We start from the raw sequence: 12,500 nt of genomic DNA, 5'->3' as shown, positions 1-12,500 counted from the left end.
AGGTCTAAAGACAAGTCCTGCCATTTGCCTTGCGGTAGTTCAGTGGGCATCAAAGGCTGTGGTGAAGTGGGTTGTCCGACTAATTGACATCCATGGCAGGACCGCACATAGCGTTCTGCATCTTTGTCTATATCAGGCCACCAGACTTGTATTTGACTGTGTAATCAAATTCTTGCATGCGCGATACCCAACGTTCAATGCGCGCTGGGGGATTTGACTTCTTGGAATACAGAACTTCCAACGGCTTGTGATCTGTTATAAGGAGAAACTTGGTTTCATATAAATAAGTATGAAAGCGCTCGCATGCCCATACGATGGCTAGCGCCTCTCGCTCAGTTTGGCTGTATCTGCGTTCAACGTCAGTAAGACTGCGACTAGCTTACATAATCACTCTGAATTCACCTCCTTGTTTCTGGGCAAGCACAGCACCCAACCCCACTGGGCTTGCATCAGTAATAACATGTGTCACAGCTTCTTTGTCATAGTATCCTAGAACTTCTGCTCGGGATAACTCTTCTTTCATCTTCTGAAAGGCTGCAGCTTGGGAGGGTCCCCATTTAAACTCAGCACCCTTTTTCACCAACCTTCGAAGCGGTTCTGAGAGAGTTGCGAGATCTGGAATAAATCTTCCACTGTAATTCACCAGACCGAGAAATGACCTGACTTCAGAAACAGATTCGGGTTCTCTTGCATCTACCACTGCTTTCACCTTGTCTGCCGCCACTCCTACCCCACGGCTGGAAAGCACATGGCCCATGAATGTCAATTCGTTCATGGAAAATTGGCACTTCTCCAAGTTAAGGGTAAGGCCTCGTTCACGTAGGCGCATCATCACCTTTCGCAGTCGCTCGTCATGTTGTTCCTGAGTCGCACCGTGCACTATGATGTCATCCGAGATGTTATGTACTCCCTCAATGTCTTGCAACGTCTGCTGGATGACCTGTTGATACTTTTCTGGGGCTGATGATATTCCAAACATTAGTCTCTTATACCTATACAGGCCTTTGTGTGTAATGAATGTTGTAATTTCACGAGACTCTTCTGACAATGCAATTTGGTGGTACCCCCACCTTACGTCCAACTTGCTGAACACTTTACTGCGGTTCATGTCTTGAAGCACTTCGTCGATGGTAGGGATAGGGTACCTTTCGCGCTCAACTGCACAGTTCGCTTGCCTCATATCCACACAAAGTCTCACCTCCCCGTTGGGTTTTGGAACAACCACGACAGGAATGACCCATGAAGACGGGCTGTTAACTTTCTCAATGATATCCATGCTTTCCAGCTGATCCAATTTCTTCTCAATCTTGTCTCTTAGACTGAATGGTGGCCTGCGCAGGGGCTGTACCACAGGAGTGGCATCATCTTTAACGTGCAACTTTAACTGGTACCCTTTTAGCTTCCCCACACCTTGAAAACATTCTTTAAATTCTTCCACAATGTCGCTGCTTATCATGTTTATGGGAGTTCCTATTCGGAGAACCCCGAGCTCAGTTGCTGTCTTTCGGCCCAACAAAAGCTGTCCTTTCCCTTCAATCACTACAAATTCAGCTTCACAGGCACTTTTGCACAGGACTACTGTTGTCTCAAAACAACCGATAACTTTCAGAGGCTCACAACACCCATAAGCATACAACTTCCGATCGCATTTCTGGGATTTACATTTGATTTTCTGGGATTTCAGCTCTTCCCATGTCCTTTTATCAATTACGTTAGTGCTCGCACCAGAATCGATAAGCACTTCCACGGATACACCTCCAAGTTGAACAGTTACCATCCCACCTATGTTTCCACTGTCTACAGTGAATGCATACTCATCGTTGTCGCTGTTAGCTCCGGACGTGCTTTCGCAAATTGAGTTCACACCAAACTTCCCCTTTTTTCGCACACCCTGGGATGAGAAGTTTTGACAAACTGCGGCAAAATCCCCTATTTTATGGCACTTCTGACACTCCGCGTTTCTCGCTGGGCAACATCTATCACGACTGAAATGACCTTCTCTGTCACACCGGTAACACCTGCCTTTCCCTCCACGACTCTTGTATTGGTCAGCGGTTTCCTTATGATAGACGCGATTTACTTGTTGTTCCTCGCCACACATCGCTTTCAACTGAATATCTACGGCCTCAAATGAACGAGCAATTTCTTGGAGTTTCGCTAGTGTTAAATCGGTTCCCTTTATCAACAGTTTTCGCCGTAATTCTGACGATCGGCACTTATCAATGACTTGATCACGAATCGGCTCATCAGCATTTTCCGAATTGCAGTCAGTTCTGCTTGCTTTCGTAATCGAGTAATAAACTGATTCACCGTTTCTCCTTCTTCTTTTTTGAGGCTTCCGAAAATGTGCTTTTTGTAGGCCTCATTTAATTACGTACTGAAATGGGTGTCAAGAGTTCGCAGTGCTATCTTATATTCGTCAGCGCGATCATTTTCTCCTTCTGCCGCTCCTGGATCTTGCAAGGTTTCGAATAATTCCTGTACTTCAATTCCGGCACAATGTAAAAGCAAACCTTTTTTTCGGTTACTGTTTGTAATTCCTTTTGCAAGGATATAATACTTGAACGCTTTTTTCCATTTTTTCCAAGGAGGTGCTACCAATGTAATAGCACCTTTGCAATCGAAGGGCAAAAGTCCTCCAAACTCGTAACTTGGTGTCGCCATTCCGTTCTCACACTAAGGACAATCCCGTTCTCGTCGCCAATGTTGTATTCTGTGCTTAACGATAACTCACAACCGCATTTAAGACTCCTTTAAGCTCAAGACCTTCCTAATGACATTCTCCCACCCTCCTAATATCCCGTATGTCCATCACGTGACCTACACTACAGATTGGCATTTCCTGTTGGTAATCAATGAAAATCAATGTTATTTAATTAATTGATCGATTGTCATCCATTATCGATGACAAGGATACTCGATGACAATCAATAATCACAAAAACTTGTGCGATCGATTGTCTATTGATTATCAATATCAATTGATTAATTGATATCAATTGCCATTGATTGTCATTGATCATCAATTCCATCGATTGAACAGGCCCTGCATGTATTTTCTGTTTCTCGGACAGTTTGAACTGAGAGCTTAACTGCCCATGCCACTTACTTGCGTAAGAATATCACCTGTTGTGTTCTTCAAAGAACGCCACCGAATGGTACATGTACATAATGTAGCAAAGGTGGCAGGGTATTCAGCTGAGTTACTCTGATCTGAGATTTGGAAGATCTTTACTTTAAATTGGTCCTTGACAATGAAGTTTGATTATGTTCCTCTCTTTAATGCATGCACAGCCAAACCAAAGTAATGACATAAATGAAACAGTAAACGTACAACAACAAGAACAACGTTTATTTCATACAGCACACAAAAATTCAGATAAAAGAAAACTCATCAATACATCATGCCTTGATAATATCACATTTATATGTAATTTTGCACCATTATTATACATAAACATTATTTGTTATTATAATTTTGTTATTATTGTTATTGATTACATAATAGACAGTGAAGGAACAAAAGATACAAAATTCACAATTAAAATAAGATGAAACAAATTATAGCGTACGTATAAGGACAATAATGATTACTCAATTTTAATATCAATGAACGGGCATCAACATTAACATCCTCAACTCCAACACCCTGTTAGCAGAGCCTTTCTTTTGCTTGCTTGATTTTGGCGTTCTCGAGAAAGGCTCTGCATGAATCGAGTAAGATCTTTATTGAATATGCGCTGCATGTTGCCAGGATACAGTCTCGAACCCAAGCCTAATATGCCAGATCTCGCCGTAAAGAAAAAGTCAAAAGGAGGCTCTGCTCGCAGGGTGCAACTCCAAGTACTTTAAGCAGGAATTTTTAAATTTGTTTTTTGAAAGTGAACACCGGTCAGGATGTAGAGAATTCCATTAATTTATTTTTGTCTGATATAAATTTCATTGAATTGTCCATCAAATCTCTCAAATCTAAAGACAACATAATTGATCAAATGGTGAACCAGGTCTGGACCAGGCTGGGTTCTGGTTACATGTATTTGTAACATTTTTGGGAAAGTGAACCTACAGCTGCATGAAAATATGCAGATGTGATTGTCCATCAATTCATTTGTTGTAATTTCTTCTTAGGGATGATGGTGGTCTGCATTGTCCATTGGATGGCAAGAGCCTTCCTGATAATAATGCGGTAGATAGAGATTTTTTTACATTTCTGAACAGCAGCTATACATTGTACAGTCCCTTAAATTTCTTTGCATAGTTTAAATTTTATGTGGCTCATTCAGCCTTAAAATTAGACATTTCAGTATATAGGATTCCTAAAGGACCTTTTCATAACATCAACACAATAATCTCAACACCACTGTAAGAACACTGGTTTGATTTTTGGTTTTCTGAGTTACATGTAGTTTTCTTCATTTGAGGCTTGTACATGTAAGAGTGACAAGTTACACAGAGTTGATGCTTTCTTCTTGAAATGATTGATTGATTCCACATACCAACTCCTTATATTTACCATGTCCATACAAGTCTGAAAGGTCACAGAAAAGTCTGCCACTGCATTAACTATTTCCTCGCAAGCTGAAATTATAAACCCCTCCAGTAAAGGTTGGAAACAAAGAAACAAAAAATGGTAAATATAATGCAAAGGAGCACTGTCTTACAATGTAAATCTTGCCAGCTAATCTTTATTTATTCCATTTTTTTAAAGTTCTTTGAAGATGTGGCATGTAAAAGAAAGATCTGTTCACTTCGAGTCAAATGTAAACAGCATCGCAGAGGGTGTAAATGGATTGGAGAAATTCGTAACTACCTGGTAAGGTACAGTTATTTGAATCAAAGCTACTGTACTGAAGTATTTTAAAACAGGTCAAGGGTTTAATAAGGATTTCCAAAAATTCAAAAACTAGCTAGTAAAAATCATTTTGGACTTAATGATCCAATGTTCAGAAACTGCTATCAGAACATGAAGCTTCGATAAGTGTCAAAATTAGAGGAGACACTATACTGGAATTAGACCACAACAAACAATTAGCATTACACTTTAAATTTAAACTTAAAATATTATTGGTTCGTTTGAATTTTACCTACTTGTAACAAACATTTAATCTACAAAGAATCATTGTATTGATAGTTACCGTAAATGCTCGAATTAGCGCCCAGGGCGCTTATTTAACTTTCTAAGGCGAGAGGAGGACGCTAATTCAAAGGGGGGCGCTTATTTCGTTCATCAATTTTTAGCCTCAAAATGACACTATCTTTATTTCTATTTAAAACCAAACTGCAACAGAAAAATTCAAAAATATAGAAAACTACTTTTTGCGAACTCGAAACGTTCTTAAGACTTTCATCAAAAAATGTATTTTATTTCTGCAATAGAACAATTCTAACAAAATTATGCGTTTGCTATTGTGAAATGTTTTGTCTAAAAAGAAAAGCCTGTGGTTAATGTCCAGTTGTCTTCAATCAAACATACAATAAAAACACATTGGTGATGTTAAAATATCGTGTCTCTCCTAAGCATTTGGATCCTAATAATCAACTTCAATTTCTGTATCGCTGTCCTCAAGCAATGTTGTCATAGGAGCTGCATCTTCGACATCCGGTAGTGTGATGTCCTGGAATGGGTCATTCTCCAGAGTTTGCTGAAGTTGCTGTTGAACTGCCTTCAGTTGTGCCAGGCCAGAATGGCAAGGTTGACTTGGCTTTAAGCAGTGTATCAGCTCATCTTCAGAACCGTCGACAGCAAGTGTCGATGCGCAGCTCTTGAAAGAGTTTACAATAATGTCCTTATCCAAATCATTCCATGCTTCAAGGATCCACTGGACAATCTCTGCAGTAAACGTGTGCTCACCCTTCCCCATTTGTTTGTTCCGTGAAACCTTGGGTGCTTGAATATATTATTTAGTACATCCCCCTGTCTAAAACGTGGCATCTAAACAAATCCCAAGCCAGCATCTGTCTTGTGAAGGAAAACTGGCCCAAAACACCAGTTTAACCCAAGAAACGGTCAGTTCTTCGTTCATCCATCCATTAATCGAAGACACTACGACACCCTTTGTTTGAAATTCGTCATTCAGTGCTTTTGACTCTCTCTTGGCACCGGAAAAAACGATGATCAATTTCTCATTCTCTTCCTGGTCCTAGAATCTAATGGTCTCTCATTTCAGGGACCGAGCAATCAATGGAAATCAATGATAGTTGGAAAATCAATCAATCAATCGATGCTTTACGGTTAACTTATTAATTAAATTGGCATTGGAAAATTGAAGACCAATTTACGATCACACAAAACTAGTGGCAAACCTCATCCGGTGTTATTGATTGGCATTTCCTGTTGGTAATCAATGAAAATCAATGTTATTTAATTAATTGATCGATTGTCATCCATTATCGATGACAAGGATACTCGATGACAATCAATAATCACAAAAACTTGTGCGATCGATTGTCTATTGATTATCAATATCAATTGATTAATTGATATCAATTGCCATTGATTGTCATTGATCATCAATTCCATCGATTGAACAGGCCCTGCATGTATTTTCTGTTTCTCGGACAGTTTGAACTGAGAGCTTAACTGCCCATGCCACTTACTTGCGTAAGAATATCACCTGTTGTGTTCTTCAAAGAACGCCACCGAATGGTACATGTACATAATGTAGCAAAGGTGGCAGGGTATTCAGCTGAGTTACTCTGATCTGAGATTTGGAAGATCTTTACTTTAAATTGGTCCTTGACAATGAAGTTTGAAGTTCTTCGTTCATCCATCCATTAATCGAAGACACTACGACACCCTTTGTTTGAAATTCGTCATTCAGTGCTTTTGACTCTCTCTTGGCACCGGAAAAAACGATGAACGGCTTCAGTTTGGTACCATCTCCCTTTGCAGCCAAACCCAAACACACTGAAACTTTTGTTTTTTCATGGCCGGTTGTTTTCAATCAAATCGTGCTTCCACCAATGTTGTCGACTGTGGTATTAGTTACCATATTTTGCCATACTGCTGTCTCATCCATCGCAATGATATCTTTGTTGTGGTAAGCGATTTCCCCCCGTTGCTGGCGAATCTGCAAAATATAGCCTATAAGTTTGTCTATCAGTTTCTCCGGGTCCTTCTCTGATTCAGTGGTTTTGCGCCTGATTGCCAATTAAACCATGTCTTGACATGAACCGCTGTAACCAACCGGAACTGGCAACATTCGAAGGTGGCATTTCTTTCTCCTTGCGTTTCTCTTCATAGAGAAATTTTGCTTTGTTTGCGATGATCATTTTTTCTTGTAACACGAAGGCCATTGGAACGGCGCTCATGCACTCACTGCAATAATGATTCTTCTATGTCTTCATCGAATGGCTTTCGTCCGGCTCCCTCAAGCCCCTTTCTCTTGCTGCTAGCAGCTTCCAATTTGCTTTTCTTTTGTCACCATTCTCTTATTCTCTTGCGGTCGACACCAAACTTTGCTGCAGCTTTTCGCTTACTGTTACTATCTTCTGCAAATGGAACAGCGTTGAGTTTAAACTCACTAGAATAAGAAGAGTTCTTCAACCCTGCATGAGATGTAGGTGCCAGATTTATACTTGCTTCCATTATGTCAATGCCAGAAATGCTGGAAATGGTCACAACACAAGACCAAGCATGCGGCATTTCGAAAAGACCCGGAAAGACCAGCCATGAGAAGAGATCACATTGCATCACGTACCTAAGACGTGTGCGACTTTCGTCTGCTGTTTGAAACATGGCGCGTGCAAGCTATACCTTCACTTGGCAGATGGTTTATGAAATAGAATTTGCGTCTGTAATAAGGGAACATCATGTTTATAAAACAGAGTAGTCACCAAAGCTTGCAGAAAGGCTAGTGTGTCAGAAAGATGGACGAAAGGAGGCTAAAGAGCATGATGAATATGCTGTTGGAACATTCATTCAAGAGAGTAGCAAGCTGGTTGAACATGTATCCATTGAACTTTCCTTTCTCGTTTTTACATTTCTGCGAGCTCATGAGGATAATCAGGTGGTAGTTGAACTCACTGGAAGCAGGAAACTTGAAAATGGCCTCGTAATTCCAGGAACGTTTGAGGCAGTAACAAGAAGCCAGCGATCGATTGGGAGCAAAGTTTTACGAGGAACTTAATAAAGTGAAGCAGCTACGTGCTCACATGGATATTTCTATCAAGTAAATGAGAAGCAAACCCGTGCGACTTTGAAAGGACATTACTGTTTATACTATTTAACAATGTCACATTTCATGAAAAGAACCATATAGACGGTATACGTCTCATATTATTGATCGTACCGAGTACCGAAACTCATTTTTTCTAGGGGGATGGGGGGCGCTTATTACAAATTTTGAGCCTTGGGAGGGGCACTTATTTGAAGCTGGGTTTTAATTCGAGCATTTACATTATATAATTATATACAAATTATCTTGTAAAAAGTTTAATGTTACCCTCACTATGGCTGAAGATGATGTTTGAAACACTAAAACATGTTCCTTAAACTAAAAAATGTGGTTGTAATTTTAAAAATATTAGTAACGCTTGTGTTATCCAGACCATTTGGATAATAATAATAATAATAATAATAATAATAATAATAATAATAATATAACAATAATAATAATAATAATAATAATAATTGAATACTGTTAAAGTTAGAGCCGACGTTTCATTGTGACGAATAAATTAATCTATATAATACTTTTCAAAAGTCTCTACAAATTAGCATTAGCCTTTGAGAGTCTTTATTATCAGGCTTATTTGTAGGAGACTTTTAAAAGTATAGAAACCAAATCTTCACATTAATTTATTCATTTTGCGTTGAGAATGGTGTCAGGATGACTCCAAAACGTCGGCTACTACCTTTAAGGTGATTTCTCAGAAAAAAAAAGTAGTTGAACAATTTTCTTGAAACTTTCCTGGAATGTTCCCTACTAATCCCTGTTTTGGGATCTACAATAAAAAAGGTAAGTCACCTTGCTGCTTAAGAGATATAATGAGCCAATCTTACCCCATTGAAGCCTGTACTGATACTAATCATGTGCATTACAGTGTATTAATTTCATGGGCTCAGGGTACATTTTGCGGTCGCTAAATGAGAGCGTTTTTAAAGTAACACTTGAAAAAACACCTTATACGTAGAAAGTCTAGAGCATATGGAACACCAACTTAAATAGATTAAAACAATGTCGACTCAAAGCATTTCTCGAGTCATTGTTTTCAAGATCACAATTAATTTACATCCTTGGTTAAGGGGCTTTGTGTACGTTTTTAGCTATGTCTTTTTTTCACCTGATAAATTTCTTTAAAATTTTTTTGATTTAAACAGGGTAATTTATACACCAAGATTATGCAATAAAAAATATAGGTCACCATGCTTGTTTAAGAGTAAAACACCATTGTACCAGTCTATCACCATTATCATAGATCAAACTTCCATGTTCTCGGAATGCACATACTTATTTGCAAAGAATTATGGGTCATTCACAACTTCTCTCACATGTTTTGAGAACTGTTTCAGCATTTGTGGTCCACTTACGCCGCATTTACAATGTTCCACATGGGAGCAATTATAAGTATTGACACGTACACCATATGCGCAGCACAGGATGCGCAGTGCAATACTGAGGAATCACCTCAAATTGCCTTCTTTTTTTTTTACACCGAACCCTTTTACATACAGAAGTTAGTGTTTCAAAACAGATTTTTATTAGACTAGAGGTTTGGAAATATAATTCAAATAAAAATATTTCTCACTGTGGAAACGTTCAGTTAGTCTGTCACATACTGCATTGGCTAATTTTTTCGCTATACGGACCCCAGGATAATTTGAAGTTGCTATCCGTTTCACTGAAACCCCCATACTCCACAGTTCAATTACTGCTAGTATATGAAACGTTTTGGGTATTCTTTCTATAAAAGAAAAAAACTGCATCAGTTATTACTAGTTACTACACAATTTGGTATGGTGTGACGTTTTTTGAAAGAATTCTTCCATCATAAACCATGTGGTATCCCTTGCATAGATGAAAACCTGGTGAATTATTACTTACTTTAAGGAGGCCCTTCTCTTTTAATGTTTAACCATAATAAATTTGCCATCCTTAAAATGCACTTTATTCATGACATATACTCTAACTGTGCTTGTATCAGGCACAAATTATTGCTAAATTAATGTACTTTATTCATTTTTATCAATATGATGATCAGTATGCTGTATTTGCATCTTTCACAGGATCACTATGAAATTTGCCAGTTTGAAGACCAAGTTTGCGAGAACTGCAGCATGAGTATTGAAAGGCAATTTATGGAACATCACAAGAATAATTGTTGTGAAGAAAGAACTGTCCGATGCAAATACTGTCCGAATGTGTTTCCCCACTGTGATTTACAGGTAAGTATAATACCAGTTGTGGTAGCTACATGTAGGTGAATGAAGCACTGTATGCTCGTATTCATCATCACCTGACTTCAGGGCTTTAGTTGGCCATTGTTCTCGATTTGAAATCACAAATCTTTGCTTTCCCCAGACTCAATTTTCCTTAGCCATTGGCCCTTTGAAGTTGGACTTCAAAATAGTATAGTAAATCAAGGATTGAAACAAATCAGAACATTTTCGCAATAAAATAAAAAATATGCGTAGTTTTTAGGTGCGCTTTAAAGCCCTTTTATAGTGCATTTTCCGGGATTATGGGAAGCGATCATGTTCCTTTTAAATGCAGTTAAATGCAATTTAGCGGAGTTAACAACTAGGGGCACAAGTTTTACCTTCGCAGTCAGCGGTTTGTTAGATATGCGCATGTTCGTGTTCTTGGTCCATAGGGCGTTGTAGCGTTTTCCTGAGCGTGGTGATTCCTTGGAGGCTGTCTCTGGATTGTTTTCTTGTTTTTTACCATGAGTTTTTCTGTGAGCGTTTCTTCCACTGGGCGTTTCAAATGACTCATATTCAGGGTCATTCTACAAACAACAGTGTGGCCGCCATGTTGGATTCTGACCAACCTTCGTCTTCGGCTCCATCTTCGGGTACAAACTTATCATTGACTCCTGCAGTTCCAGCGACCACGGCTCCTACTTTTACCGTGTGACAGCAGGATCTTACTCAGGCCTTTTCACAGGCTTTAAAGGATTCGTTACCTTGGATTTTGGCGGCTTTACAAAGTCACTCGACGTCTTCTGGCTCGACGACACGCTTTTTGGCGGGAAACTTGGTTTCGAGTGCGACTTCATCTACTTCCATTGCCAGTTCTCCACCGCTGTCTTTTCCATCAGGTTCATCCCTTCCTTTGTCTCGACTTATTGCACGTTAGGTAATTCTGCGTTGTCCACCCCGGCTATCATCGGGGCGCCATCTTTGTTGGATGCGTGTGGTGCCGCGAGCAGATCGCTGTCCACCTCTACCCAGCGTTTAACATCATCGTTTTTATTGGGCTCTTCATTCCCCTCCATGGCAGTACCTTGGGCCACGTCATCGCTTCATAGGCCATTTGTGGTTGATCCAGGATACTCCCTGATCCCAGAGAAGCTGGTGAAGAAGATCAGGACAGGCGAGTTCATCGATCTAGCCGACCTGTTAGCCGAGAATCTGAAAGGACAGGAAACAGAACCCCAAACGTATATGGATGGGAAACTTCTTGTAACTTCCTCCAAAAAACGAATCCAAGAGATTACCGACATAGTAACATGGGTTGAAGCTTTCACTGTCTACTCGTGGATTCTCTGCAGTGCTCATCCTTCCAGGTGGCAGGACATGACACAGTATAAACTCCTCATCCTGAAGACCTCCCGCCAGTTCCCTGGGAAGGCTTGGCTGCAGTATGACATGGCCTTCCGTAAAGATGCAGCTGCATCAGGTTTGGTGGACTGGTCTCGTATGAATCTTGACTTATATAATGTCCATACTCGTGCAACACTGCTACAAACAGGTCTGTCCTCTGATGTCCCATCTTCAGCCTCAAGGATGTTAGCCAGCTCTACTAATATTTGTTGATCCAGGAATGCCGCTGGCCCTTTGGTCAGTGCTGCTACCGCCACTGCTGTGAAAAATGTGAAGGAGCTCTAGCACCCCCGTGTCAACTGTCCCTTTCGGGCCTCATAGTCCGATAGCTAGCACTCGCGGTCAGCTACCCTGCCACAGAGTAAATGCCAGCGGCGTTAGCATGGTAGCCAGATCATCCCAACCTACTATGTGGAAGAACTTTGTACATAATGCAGATATTCATGGTTCAGTTCAGATTTCAATTGTTGTGTTTCCTGTTCCGGTTAATGTTGTTACGTTGACACAAGACGTCTGTGACAAGCTTCCTGTAACGTCAGCTCAATCCTCCTGTCCTAATTTCTCCTCCATCATAGACTGCCTGCAGCAAGATCTGGTCTCTCCTTCTAGGGTTACTCCTATCAATGCGGAAAAACTTCAGCGTGAACTGTACTTCCATCCTGATCAAACCCAGGTGGGTATGTGATTTTGGGTCTCAGAAATGGTTTCATCTCGGTTTCAACCCTCGGGCAGTG

At 40.2% G+C, this 12,500-nt stretch overlaps 1 protein-coding gene across 2 annotated transcripts in view; it reads left to right on the top strand.

Moving 5' to 3' along the window:
* Positions 1 to 12,500, top strand: part of LOC138021733 (TNF receptor-associated factor 5-like) — a 36,377-nt gene that overhangs the window by 7,545 nt on the left and 16,332 nt on the right. For both annotated transcript variants that reach the window (XM_068868723.1, XM_068868721.1), the window contains exons 2-4: positions 4,128 to 4,185; positions 4,708 to 4,812; positions 10,228 to 10,386. In XM_068868723.1, the coding sequence (XP_068724824.1) occupies positions 4,128 to 4,185; positions 4,708 to 4,812; positions 10,228 to 10,386 (322 nt within the window). The remainder of the gene's footprint in view (positions 1 to 4,127; positions 4,186 to 4,707; positions 4,813 to 10,227; positions 10,387 to 12,500) is intronic.

Source organism: Montipora capricornis, chromosome 10 (genome assembly GCF_036669925.1).
Source record: "Montipora capricornis isolate CH-2021 chromosome 10, ASM3666992v2, whole genome shotgun sequence".
Taxonomy (NCBI): Eukaryota; Metazoa; Cnidaria; class Anthozoa; order Scleractinia; family Acroporidae; genus Montipora; species Montipora capricornis.
The sequence above is the reverse complement of the archived record's forward strand: the minus strand, read 5'-3'. Positions and strand labels throughout refer to the sequence as shown.